This window comes from Mytilus edulis, chromosome 9 (genome assembly GCF_963676685.1).
Source record: "Mytilus edulis chromosome 9, xbMytEdul2.2, whole genome shotgun sequence".
Taxonomy (NCBI): Eukaryota; Metazoa; Mollusca; class Bivalvia; order Mytilida; family Mytilidae; genus Mytilus; species Mytilus edulis.
In genome coordinates, this window is record NC_092352.1 from 19,195,439 (window position 1) to 19,208,518 (window position 13,080).

Sequence of the window (13,080 nt, forward strand, 5' to 3'; positions counted from 1 at the left end):
TTCAACATTAAAGGCTTCAAAAATTACTTTTGTGAACTAGATAAACACGGCATCATACTTTTAGAAGAACACTGGCTTTTTAATTATGAAAAAGAACAACTGAAACAACATCATTCAGACTTTCTCACCTTCTCAAGACATATTGATGATGATGAACCAATGTCCCCAATTGGTCGACCTAGAGGACATGGTGGTATCGCAATCGTGTACAGAAAATCCATGTCTTCAATGTTTTCTTAATCTTTAGACGGAAACAACAGAGTTCAAGCTATTGACATTTCTACAACTGGAAATCCTACTTATTAAAGAATATCTTCCTTTTAGAGGTACTGATAGTGGACACGATGGTTATAGTGCAGCCTTAGACACTCTTAAAGAAATTTTCAAAGTATCAAGAAATTCACTCAATTATTATAGCAGGGGACTTTAACGACTCATTTGTTAGACTTTACAAGGAATCCCAAGATGAACTGTTCAAACAATTTTGTAAAGAAAATGGAAGGGAACTTCCAGCAAACTACCCCACTGATCACACATACTTTCAAGGAACATCTAGATCACAGATTGACTACATATTGTTCAAAGAAGTAGGTCCGGTAAGGGCAAATTGTGGCCTCAATTTTCAAGTACATCTAACGATGAAAGGTTTTAACAGATTTAGTGATTAAAATGCTCCGATTCAAGCTTAAATATGAAAAATCTATCAAATATGTCCAAAATGAAAGTGGCCGCATCCGTGTTCATCCTCAACCTTTATATATATTATGTAATGTCATCAAATACAACTTACATTTCAATATTATGAATGAACACGAATGCGGCCACTTTCATTTCAGACGGAAACCGTCTATAATTTAACTAAAATGCTGAAGTAGTGAAGATTTCAGTAATCAAGCATGACTTAATGATGCTAGTACCCGATATATGTGCATTGTATTGTAAAAAAACAGACCATATTTATGTAGCAGAAGCACTCTACTTTCCAATAAATAGCTTAAAGATATATTTTGGGGCCAAAAAGGGGTCTTACTAAACTTACTCCGTTGAGAACAATATCCGATTAAAAGAACTTATTCAGGTTAAAATCCTACGTGACGGTCACAACACCTCTGACCATTATCATGTGTCTGCCGATCTCTGTTTAGAACTAAATGCAGGACAAAAACAGAATAGAGAAAATATCCGTACCAACATTAACTGGAAAAAAGGGAATACAGATACTATGCTCTAAAAGTACAGGAAGTACTAAAGGATAGAAAATACATTAACATTAGAACACCATATGGAATTGATCAAGCTACAAATCAATTACTTACTGGTTTAAATAACGCACTGGATACATACTATTTATTTAATAGTAGAAAAAAGATAAGCTGGTCTCCAAAACTTGCCAATGCCGTCAGTAAATCAAAAAGGTATTCTTCCTCTGGAAAAAAGCAGGATCTCCTCCTTCTAAAGATAACATCTATAACATACATAGGCTTGATTCTAAGCGGATAATAAAATCCATACAACGACAACAAACTGCTGACAAAAGAAATCAGCTACAAGAAGAAATTATGAAAGCATCTGATAGAGACAAAGAACTATTCTTTATGTTAATAAAAACCCAAAGATCCTCCTCCCAATTCACCCATACGCTACAGACTCCAGATAAAGACGCTTCTACGCCTGATGATATGATTGAACGCAAACTTAGCGAAAACAAATGAGAATCCATTTTTCAATGAAGGACATGACTATTTGGTCAAATTAGACGCAGAAACAATTTAAAATTATGTGAAAATGAAGACATAACTGTTCAACCTGTTACCTCCTCTGAAACTTCAAAACTTATTTCACAATTAAAAAAGCGGACATCTAGAGATGTAGACGGTCTAACATCAGAACATCTTATATACGGAGGTATAGCTCTAATTGACTACCTGACAACTCGGATCAATAACATATTCTACACAAAACATGTACCTGCTGCTATAAAAAGGGACTTTTAACTCCAGTTAATAAGAAAGACGAGGATCCAACAATTTCATCAAATTATAGAGGAATAACTGTCATCTCTATCATATGCAAAGTCTCAGAACTCGGCTTACGAGCTAGAATTGAAGGTACCTTGAATAAACAACAAAATAGACTACAGAAAGGTTTCATAAAAGATGCTTCCTCAATAAACATTGCTCTTTTGAACACTGAAGCAATAAACGAAACAAAGGATAATAATGAAAAATTAATCACCCTAGATGCAGAAAAGCTTTCGATGTGGTAGATCACATACAATTATTTTGGAAACTTTATCACCAAGGAATTACAGGCCCAACCTGGTTACTGATCAGACAGCTATATAAAAATACATCAACCGAAGTAAAATCTCAAGGATGTATCTCGCAAGCTTTCACAAACGAACAAGGAGTAAAGCAGGGCGGTATTTTATCTGCCAACTTCTACAAATCATACAATAAGAATATCCTAGATACACTTGAAGCAACATATATTGGATTTAAGATCGGAACCAATTACTTAGGTTGTCCAACGTGTGCAGACGATATTATGATATATGCAACTTCTGAACAGAATGCATCAACTCAACTCCGTATCATTGAAAGTTATACAAAAAATGATAGAGTTAAAATTAATAGTAAAATGACCGAAATATTATTGATCAATAAAAAGAACAAAGAATCAAACCTTGAACTTTTCAATAAAAAGATCAGCGAAAAACAGACCATAAAGCATCTTGGTATTGAAAGGCAAGACCGAAATACGCAAAATGTAGTCAACAGAATATCTACTGCTAGAGCTACCATGTAATCTATCATGGGAGCAATTTTACATGGAATAAATGGAGTAAACCCATTGATTTCATATAAACTGTGGAGAACATTTGTCATAACAAGACATATGGCTTTGAAATTCTTAATTTTACTAAGATAGATATTTTAAAATTGGAGAATTTCCAGAAACAGACAATTAAACATCTGCTATCTCTACCACCACGAACTGCAGACACTGCAATATATATTTTGCTTGGGGCAGAATACATTGAACAACTCATCCACAAGGCAATGATTTCTCTATTGATAATTCCTTAGAATTTCAAAAGGTACAAATTCAATTGAGTATAAAATAGGAATCAGGAGTAGTTTCCCAAAAAACATTACGACTAGGACTGGCCGTAAGTCATGAACAATTCAGTATATTTACGATCAACCTTAGTCGTAAGTTTTTTTTGTGACAAAAGATGAAAACTCCAACAGCTGGTATATAAAGTGGATAATATTCTCAACTCGTATGAATTGCCCTGATATAGTCTTAAATCCAAAGAAAAACTGGGAAAAGTTTACCCTTGATATGATACATTCAACATGGAAAACAAAATGGTCTGTGATAGCTGAAACAAAATCAACATTAAATCATATGGAAATAAGCAAATGGAATTTCCGAAGTATAAATAATTGTTGGAGCAGTGTCAGGGACAACAAGAGTTATGTTGCTAGAGGCACAATAAAATCCAGAATACTTACTGGAACCTATAAAACTCAAAGTATAAACAAATGCTCTGATTCAACAAAATTTGTATAGTGCAAACTATGTATGGAAGAAACAGAAGACTATAAACATTTTCTTATTAACTTCAAAAGCCTTAACTCTGTCAGAAAAATTCACCATATCAGACTCAAACACTTGATGATTGAAAATCAGATCAGCTACGAATCTGTTAATACTCTACTCCAATTATTAATTGACATGTACAGTTCCCCCAACCGTCAGATACCAAAATCTCAACTAGTAGCTATAGAAAGAATCTGCAGACTGGGTATATGCATTACATACCAAGAGAGAGAGCAGAATTACAGTGAAACATATATAACATTTATACTCTGCATACCAATTACAAGAGTGCAGAAATTCAGTGAAAGATAATGAACAATTGTACTTGACTCCTTGCTGCTGAGCATCCCATCATCTAAACATCTAGCTAGTATAGGTCATGAGAATGGCAACAGCATTTATTAATAAATATGATATATGCACTATTATATGAAATGCAATTTGTGATATGATATGAACAAAAAAATCAGTGATAGAAAGAAGAAGAAGAAGAATTCCACCGAAGAAGAAGAAAAAGAAGAAATGCTTCTTATTAATAAAGAGTTAAACAATTACCATTTCCAGTTCAACAAAGGATGCTGTTTGTATGTTTCCTGCAAAGATTATTTCTTTGTAATGCGTCTTCATGGTTAACTTTTAATCGTGGATAATGAATGCGACAATAAATAGGTTTGTGTTTTCTGAATAATGTCAATGTCAATACAAGGTTTTGATATGCTTATTTGAAAGCAATGTCTGTACATATAGTGAAATGATATATTGACTACAACATTGTTTCGTGCCAATTAATATTAAAAAAATATGTTTGAATTATGATTTTAGTAGACTAAGAATGATTAAGCATTTATAAAAAACAAAGCATTTAAATCGTTACATAATGATGGCAGGTTAAACGTGCTTTTGCATGCACCATGTCAAGTTTCCAGTAACATGTTACATTGGTACAGTTTATGTTTCTAAAGTTTTAAAATGTATCGTTTTACTCTTAAAATGGTCTTTAAGCATGATTCAATATTTACGTTACGGATTAATTGAAAACAATATGTTTGCTTATTGTGGCGATAAACTGACCCATTGTAATAGTAAACTGTCTTTGTAAACATGTACCATACAGTTCTATTTGTTTATAATCCATCATATTATTTCAATGTGATTTGTATTATATCAGGTTCGGGTGAAGTAGGAAATCAGAAGCCAATCTGCACATGCAGTCATCATTAAACGAATTCATAAACGTTTAGTATAAATAATCATATTAGTTCGTATAAACCATTTTCCAGATGCCATTAAAATGCCAAGCAAGATTTACCCGTTTACATTGGCGAGAACATCCATAGATTTAATACCTCGCAAAATGGCATGGGTAAACCAACATTCGTTTAGTCAGTCAATAAAGCCTTTGTTATGGTGTTTAAAGATAGCTGGTCTTTTACCCGGAATACCGTTGTTAGGAGGAGGAAATACGGATTCGGATAATAACGAAATATCTCCAGCTCGTGTGAGGATTAGATCTTGTTCTGGAAGAGTATATACAGTTTATTCGATTGTTGTGATTTTGATTTTATGGTACAATTTAGCGCTCTCGTTAACAGCATTTGTTAGCGTCACACAGTTTAATGGTATAGTCTGTAACCAAATTATCACTTCTATGTGGTTTCTACAAATTGCCTATTGTGCAGTTTGTAACTTTTTCGTCTGCAAACACCTTAAAGTCTTTTGTGTCATGTTTGACGATGTTGCCAAATCCATCAACTTTACAAACTACTATTTCATAAGAAAATGTGCAATAGGTGCAACAGTTTTGTACGTCATATGGATGTTGATTGCGTTCACGTTTACTGGACTTGGTTCTTATTTTCTAGCAGCCGGAAATGTTGGCGGGCCGTTTGGAGAAGTCAGCTTCGGAGTAGGAATTATTGTTCGCATTGCATTCCTAGTAACATACTTTTACTTCACGTCTACATGGTATTTGATTGTGGCTTCATTTTTCGTGGTATCTCTTGTTCTAACAAAAAAGTTTAGACATTTCAACAGGAATTTTAAGAAATGTTTTGAAGATGGAAAATTTAAAGGTGACATTGAAACGACCCGTATGCAGCATGAGCATATGTCAAGATTACTTTTTCAAGCCGACAAAGTATTTTCTATGTATGTAATGTCATCTATTGGTACAGTGATCCCGTTGATAATTTTTACTCTGTATTTCCTCCTGTTTGAATCCATTGACGTGTTCTCGTTTATAGCCACGTTATGGTCAGCATGCCTCAGTATCATACAGATGATGGTAGTTTTTCTTGGAGGAGGTTTCGTTAACCATGAGGTAAGAATGAGTCCTTTTAAAAATCGAATCTTCTTCTTAAATAAATTACAACTGAATACTCTTATCACATTTTTTAAAGTTTAAATTGTTATTTCTCGTGTTGTCATTTTATTAATAGTGCTAAACTTTTCCAAGCGATTTGGAAATTGAGATAGAAGGTAAAATCTGAATTATTGAAATTAATAAAAGTTCAACGGTAATTATAATGCCTTAGTCTATTAACGTTTGAGTGCTTTTTTTAAATTTTAAAATCTGCTGGAATGTTGCTACATAGAAATGGAAAGTTCACGATTTCAGAAGCTGAAATCATCTCTTTTGTCGTAAAGTTTTGTTTTCAACCGACCCTCATTGTTAATTTCTAGATGTAGGTCAAGATATTAGGTAGACTTGACTGTATCTGTTGTGTCCTTTATCTTTAGATTGATGGAATAGATGCGTTCAACATAGTCACCAAATTTTGAATTATTAAGTGAGAGAACATCATCTATATAGCGGAAAGTAAAGTTAAAGTATATTGCTAACTTCTTATCTTTCTCCCTAAGAAGTTCATGGATGATGTCAACCTCATAATAATAAAGGAACAAGTCGGCAAGAAGAGGGGCACAATTGGTTTCCATTGGAATGTTGACAGTGTGTTGAAAAACACGTCCTCCAAACGTTACAAATATGTTGTAAATCAAGAAATCAAGCATCTCGATAATGTCAGTTTGAGCGAATTTTTGTTTGAATCAGAGTGATTCTTTACAAAGCAGGATTTATCCTCCCCTAAGACAAGATACTTGTATCTACGTTGGCCATTCTTTTTTTATGAAACAAAGCAATACCAACTCTTACAATTTGCCTTTTAGTTGGAATGGTGAATACTTGTGTAAAGTGTGGAAAAGTCAAATTTTTTAACACTATTACAAGATGAAAGTAAATGTAATCTATGAGGTATTTTAACTAGCAAATCCTTCCAGAGTTTTATACTAATATGTTTTAATAAAAATTACTGTATAATTTAAGATCTAAATTTTACTTTAAACACATATAAAATAGCCTGACTTTGTAAAGACAAAAAATGTAGTGGTTAATTAAGTGTTAAAGGGTTATGCATATTTTATTCCCTACTCCATTAATTTAAATAACAGTAAAATAGATAGATAAATTGACAAAAAGTCAACAAACAAAAACTGAAGGAATTTCATTAACTTCAAAAGAAGATAAATGGGTGTTGACAGAGTAAGCGTCTCCTGTCATATATGGATCACCCGACAAGTGAATCCACTCTCAGTCAAAATGTCATAATCGGGAATTATAAGACGCACATGGTAAAATTACAACAAAATTATTGACTTCAAAGGATCTAAGACTGCGTAAACATGCCGCTAGTGCTTTGAGACAAAGACGTATCGTAACGGCTAACCAATTTTCAGTGGCGACCCGAAACTTGTGTAGTGTCAATTTAAGTCGTTCTTCCTCACAACTCTGTTGGAGCAGCTTTTTTTAAGGCTTACACTCCTGGTGATGAAGTCTGTATAGTGTAAACATGCACGAGCGTAAAGTATCAATTCTCATATATAAAAAGCTCTAGATGTATACGATTTGGAAAAGAGTACGATACATCCTAGAAATGGGAATTTGACAATTGGGGAAAGTTTTTAAGATTAATTCATATCGTTTGCCATTTAACCTTGTTTGAGGTCAAAAGAAAAAAATATGCAACATACCTTATAGTGCCATATATCTTAAAGTCTCGGGTCACTGGGATATACGAGATGCTAGCACTCACTGAAATGAGGGTTTTGGAACTGTACAAGATGTTTGTTTTTTTTGTTCTTTTGCCTTTGTATACATTTTGCTTCATATATGAGTACATTAACAAGTCGGACAGTAGTCGTGCACAATTCGTACCCATTGGTGAATGGGTCATTTCCGCAAATAGCACAAGACAGCATCAAAACTTCCTTAAGATAATTTAAATCGGAACTGAAATGTCTTGTCTTATTTTAATGTGTTTTGTGTATCATTGATACGTCACCTTACATCCACCTTAAAGTATTTTTACTTTTATAAAATAATGTATACTGATTTTACCTGGTTTTCTTGTTAAAGGCACATGCAGCACTGGAACATGTTTATGGAATTGATATGAACGTGATGGGACCAGTTCACTGTCACCAGGTAATTATTTCGAATTAGAATAATATAGAGAATTATCAATGTTTTTGTCGGCCCTGAAAATATGTTCTTTCCAAAAATCTATCATTTATATTCGATCTTTTTCAATCGATTTGACAACGTACAAGAAGTGAAAAAGAACAACTTCTTAAACTTTATAACACGATATAGATTCTACAAAGGGATATCGATTTGAGAATTAACTAACATATACGTCATGTAAAAAAAAAAATAACAAACAAATAATTGTTAATTTTTTTTCAGAGACAAAACTAAAACAACAAAAAATCTAAATTACCCAAAACTATAGTTAGTTTTATGTGATGTTGTATTGCAGTCTCATTGACGTGATATCATTTTGTTCACGGGGAAATATTTGAAAAGAAACGATGGGATTACAACGACAGACAGTAAAAATACTGATTTACGACTTCGTTATTGTGAACACTTGTTTCAGATACACAATGAATTACTTGAGTTACGATAACCTATAAAACAAACTTTCATTGATATATGTTAGCTGGAATATAAATGTTGATCTCTATCTTGAAATCATATAAACTATTTGGTTAATAAATCATTCAAAATACCATAGCTAAATCCTCTGTTTCTTTTTTAAAATAAAAATAAAAACGCAAACCATTGTGTTATGAACGCAAGATATGCTCATCCTAATACTCTTTAAAATGTTCATATAAATACAAATATTAAGATTGTTAACTCTTTAACAAGCACTGAGTTTCAAACGCTGCAAGTGCTTGGAACAGTTGAAAAAAGATAAATTTATGTATACAGAATATCAAACCATCATTACTAATAATCCAGTAGAGTATGAACAAAAATATTGATCAGTTCGAACATTATTTATCAGAAAACAGGTTGCCCACATTTTATTACTTTTCAAACACCTGAGCACGTGGAAGCAATATATATTACTGTATAAACAATTTAGAAAGCTTTAATCTTCATTTACATTAAATAATTTTTATTTATTTGTTTGCCGTATTTTATTTGATTGAAGATTTTCCAACCGTTTACTATGTTTACAATGCAGTATACTGTTTATCAACTGCGTCGAAACAAAAACAAAGAAAACATTAAAAATATTCACACGAACTTTCGTTGACAAAATTAAGTAATTCTTTTTAATTATGTTAGCAATAATCAAATACTAGTAATATTTGAGGTTGTCAGTTTATATGTAGTTGAGGTATTTCAATTAAGCATGCAGTTGACAATTATTATTTTTTTAACTTTAGCTGAACGTATTTCTGTCCAAACTAACTGCGAACCAAATTGGTTTTACTGCATTTGGATTGTTTACGATAGACAAGCCTACCATCATTGCTGTAAGTACTTATAGATCGTGTCATTTTGGATTGTTTACGATAGACAAGCCTACCATCATTGCTGTAAGTACTAATATATCGTGTCATTTGGATTGATTTTTGTGTGTAAGATGCGTCAAAGCCCCTATAGCTCAGTGGTTAGAGCACTGGTCTCGTAAACCAGGGGTCGTGAGTAAGGGAACCATGTTCATTAGGGGCGATTGTGAAAATTACCAAGCTCCTATGCTGGACATGCACATTCAAGTAAGTGGCGGCGGGGGTTAAACGTGTTTCAAGTTGTAGAAGTGCCCATTACCTGGCACAGTGGTGTAACAAAATAGCATTAGGACAAACTGTACAAATCAGTTTGATGTAGCTTGGCTCTTCAGACCTGTACGTAGAAAACAACAACTGATAAAAAAGAAAAAAAAACACCAAAAAGTAGACATCTAAAGAGTATTTATAGAGTTACTAGAGTCATTTCAACTCCAAGATAAACCATGCCCTACTTTCGTGTCATGCTCTACTCCGATTTTAACATGAGTACGCGATATATATATATGTCAATACCAACAGATTTTTTTTATGTGTCGTTTTAAATAAAACAGAGGTTGCAGATTTAATATTGAAGTACGGGCACACAAGTTATATTAGTATAAAAATTATAAAAAGAAGATGTGGTATGATTGCCAATGCGACAATTAACTCTCCACAAGAAACCAAGTGACACAGAAATTAATAACATGGTTTTGTTTACAACGTGAAAGAATTCAAATTTATATATGATTATAAAAATCATCTATTAAAATCATTGTAATGAATAACTTTGCTCTTTTTGGACCCTTTAATTGGAATAAAGACCCAATAAAAATGTCTTATCTTATCTTACCTTTCGGTTATTAAAATATACATATTCATAATGTTTAGCGTTTATCCCAGCCTGGTAAGAGCTGACAAAAATAATTTTGCCCAACACAGTCAGGATGAAAACATTATTCTTCCGAAAATGATTTTGTACAAAAGTGCAATAATTTATCGTGCGGCCAAAACAAATTGTGCATGCGTAGCAATAGATGGAAAATCGGCAAAAGTGGCTTCTTATTTATTCATAATTATAAGAAACATATTTATTTATTTTTTCAGTTTGCTTCCAGTATCGTTACTTACACTGTAGTTGTAATTCAGTTCAAACCGTCAGCATCTGATCCAACAAGTTCTCTCTGTAACTGTACCCTTACAACATGATATAGCTTAGTGAAGGAGGTTGTTGTAGAGATTATTTATGTAAAACAAAACAAGTTTGGAAAATTCGAGTGTGGTTTTGTATCTTTTAAGATTTTGTTGACCAGTTATAATGTATATATATATATATGTACATGTGTGTATTGCTTGTGTAAAATAGGCAGGACAGGTTTAAGTTTTATGTTATTGAATTTTTTTTAAATAAATGAAAGTTCATTGATGAAAAAGGGGAAGTTATCTGAAGATGATTCTCAAAGACTTGATTGATCAATGGTTATATTTTAAATTTGTATGGTTTGCATACTAAAATGTATTAACTTCAGATAAGTGGGTTAAAATGATTATGAGAGTACTATATATATAGACAATATATAGAACTTCCATGGTTTGATCAACTATATAATTTTACGCACCATTGTATTGTATATATCATTGTAAATTTAATGTACACGATGCTCTTAGGGGTGGATTTATGTGAGTTACCGCATACATGTTTGTACATTTGGTTTTATGTATGAAGTAAATGTCAACCTGTTTGAAGTTAGAAAAGCTTAATAATAAAATAACCAAAAATCTGGGAAAAGATTGAGAGCAATTTCTAATCTTTAATCTGTAAATTTGGTTATGATGGGTTTTTTCAACTCTGAATTAGGACAATACATTTATTCGCGCTAAGATAAAATTTTAATCCTGGTATAATTATTAAATAGTATATCACCTAATTTCGTATGATCATTTATTAAATGCAACTTCCAGTGCATCTGATCTTATTTATGAGTGTAGATTCGCATGGCGGGTGATATAGTCATAGCAGGATATGTTTTCGCATGGCGGGTGATATAGTCATAGCAGGATATGTTTTCCTGTCAACGCACATGTCTCGCTCCTTTGGGAATTCGTGTGATTTCCTCAGTTTTAATGTGTCCAATATAATATTTATATATTTGACGTTGGTGACGAATTAACTATTCGTCACTAATTTAATGTGTCCACTCGAATAATTACAGCGCCCCTTGTGGTCGATGACCTCCAGTAGTGTAGTGATCGAAGTGAGTGATATATGACGACTGGGTTATTCGTATTAGTTCATAGAAATATTTTTACTGCAAACTGAAGCAGTCATATGCACAGAAATATTTATACTAAATGAATTAAAAACATAATTTTTTGAATGGACACAACGTAAAAAATTTTGAATGGACACAACGTAAAATTTGCCTAATATTAATTATCAAAATTAGTAAGATTAATGAAAGTGGCCAGTTTTTATAAATATTAGTATAAAGTTTCTTTATATTTTCTTATATTAACAGTTTGATTAAAATCAGGCTACGATACTCTCCGTCGTTACTATATCCTGCAATATTTTCAGACCAAGAGTTACCTTCCTTACAATGTGACACACAAAGCTCTTACTATATCTGTATGTGTAGTTAAATATTTGACAATCTTTCCTTGTATTGACAAAAAAACTTTTGTAGAGATTAGGTGATTTTGAGTTATTAACTGCTTCAATGTTTATAAAAACAAAAAGGTAAAATAACCTCTGTTATAACCTCTTTTTCTTTGACAAATATTTGTTATATTAGACACATAAATAAAATGAAAAGTGTTTGAGTTTGTGACTTTTTTTAGCATTTGTAGTGTTAATTATTCACCAGACATACTTTTTAGGACAAGCACTCCTTAGGTGAAAATTTCTCATATTTTTCTCAAGCATCCAACAAAAGTTTTGAAAGATATACAGGTTGATTGATTATTGTTTGCATTATGTCCATTGGCAAGTATTTCAAGCATGTTCCAGGCATTATGTCCATTGAGAAGTATTTCAAGCATGTTCCGGGCATTATGTCCATTGGCAAGTATTTCAAGCATGTTCCGGGCATTATGTCCATTGGCAAGTATTTCAAGCATGTTCCGGGCATTATGTCCATTGGCAAGTAATTCACGCATGTTCCGGGCAAGATGTCCATTGGCAAGTATTTCACGTATGTCCGGGCAATATGAAAATAACAATTGATTCAATTGGGAGGTCCTGAAATAAAATGTCAAACTGGATGAAGAGCGGAAAATATGGATTTCGACTGGATAAATAAAGGTATATTGATTAAACACAGATATTTTTTGAGTCCACATTTAACAAATGCTCCAATTGGTATCGTATACAGAAAGCATGAGACTCTATCTAATGAGATAAATTGAATACAGTGGCTTTATTCAGGTCGAAAGATGCAGCAGATACGAAGAGGAAATTCAAAAATCATTTGTCGAGTGAAACTGACAGTGCAATTTTTACAAAACACTTGTTCTCAAAACTTTGTCTTGTAAACTTTTGTTTGAAAAGATATATTATTGTCACTAAATGATTAGCATTATATTGATTTCCAATTTGTGGGATCACAAATTCCTTCTTTTTTTTTT

General features: G+C 32.6%; 2 protein-coding genes across 2 annotated transcripts in view; one reads left to right on the forward strand and one right to left on the reverse strand.

Annotated features, from left to right (window-relative positions):
* Positions 1 to 13,080, reverse strand: part of LOC139487774 (28 kDa heat- and acid-stable phosphoprotein-like) — a 327,843-nt gene that overhangs the window by 276,234 nt on the left and 38,529 nt on the right. The gene's annotated exons all lie outside the window — the stretch shown is intronic.
* LOC139487771 (gustatory and pheromone receptor 39a-like) lies at positions 4,802 to 10,766 on the forward strand. The gene is made up of 4 exons (XM_071272847.1): positions 4,802 to 5,929; positions 8,024 to 8,092; positions 9,349 to 9,438; positions 10,561 to 10,766. The coding sequence occupies exons 1-4, from the start codon at positions 4,901 to 4,903 to the stop codon at positions 10,660 to 10,662; spliced, it is 1,290 nt and encodes a 429-aa protein (XP_071128948.1). The 5' UTR covers positions 4,802 to 4,900; the 3' UTR covers positions 10,663 to 10,766.

What these genes read in the sequence shown, in the direction of transcription:
- LOC139487771 (XM_071272847.1), top strand. Translation starts at nt 4,901, where the DNA reads ATGCCAAGCAAGATTTACCCGTTTACATTGGCGAGAACATCCATAGAT. An exon ending in GAGGTTTCGTTAACCATGAG is followed by an intron (nt 5,930 to 8,023) that starts GTAAGAATGAGT and finishes TTCTTGTTAAAG; the next exon opens with GCACATGCAGCACTGGAACA. An exon ending in GACCAGTTCACTGTCACCAG is followed by an intron (nt 8,093 to 9,348) that starts GTAATTATTTCG and finishes TTTTAACTTTAG; the next exon opens with CTGAACGTATTTCTGTCCAA.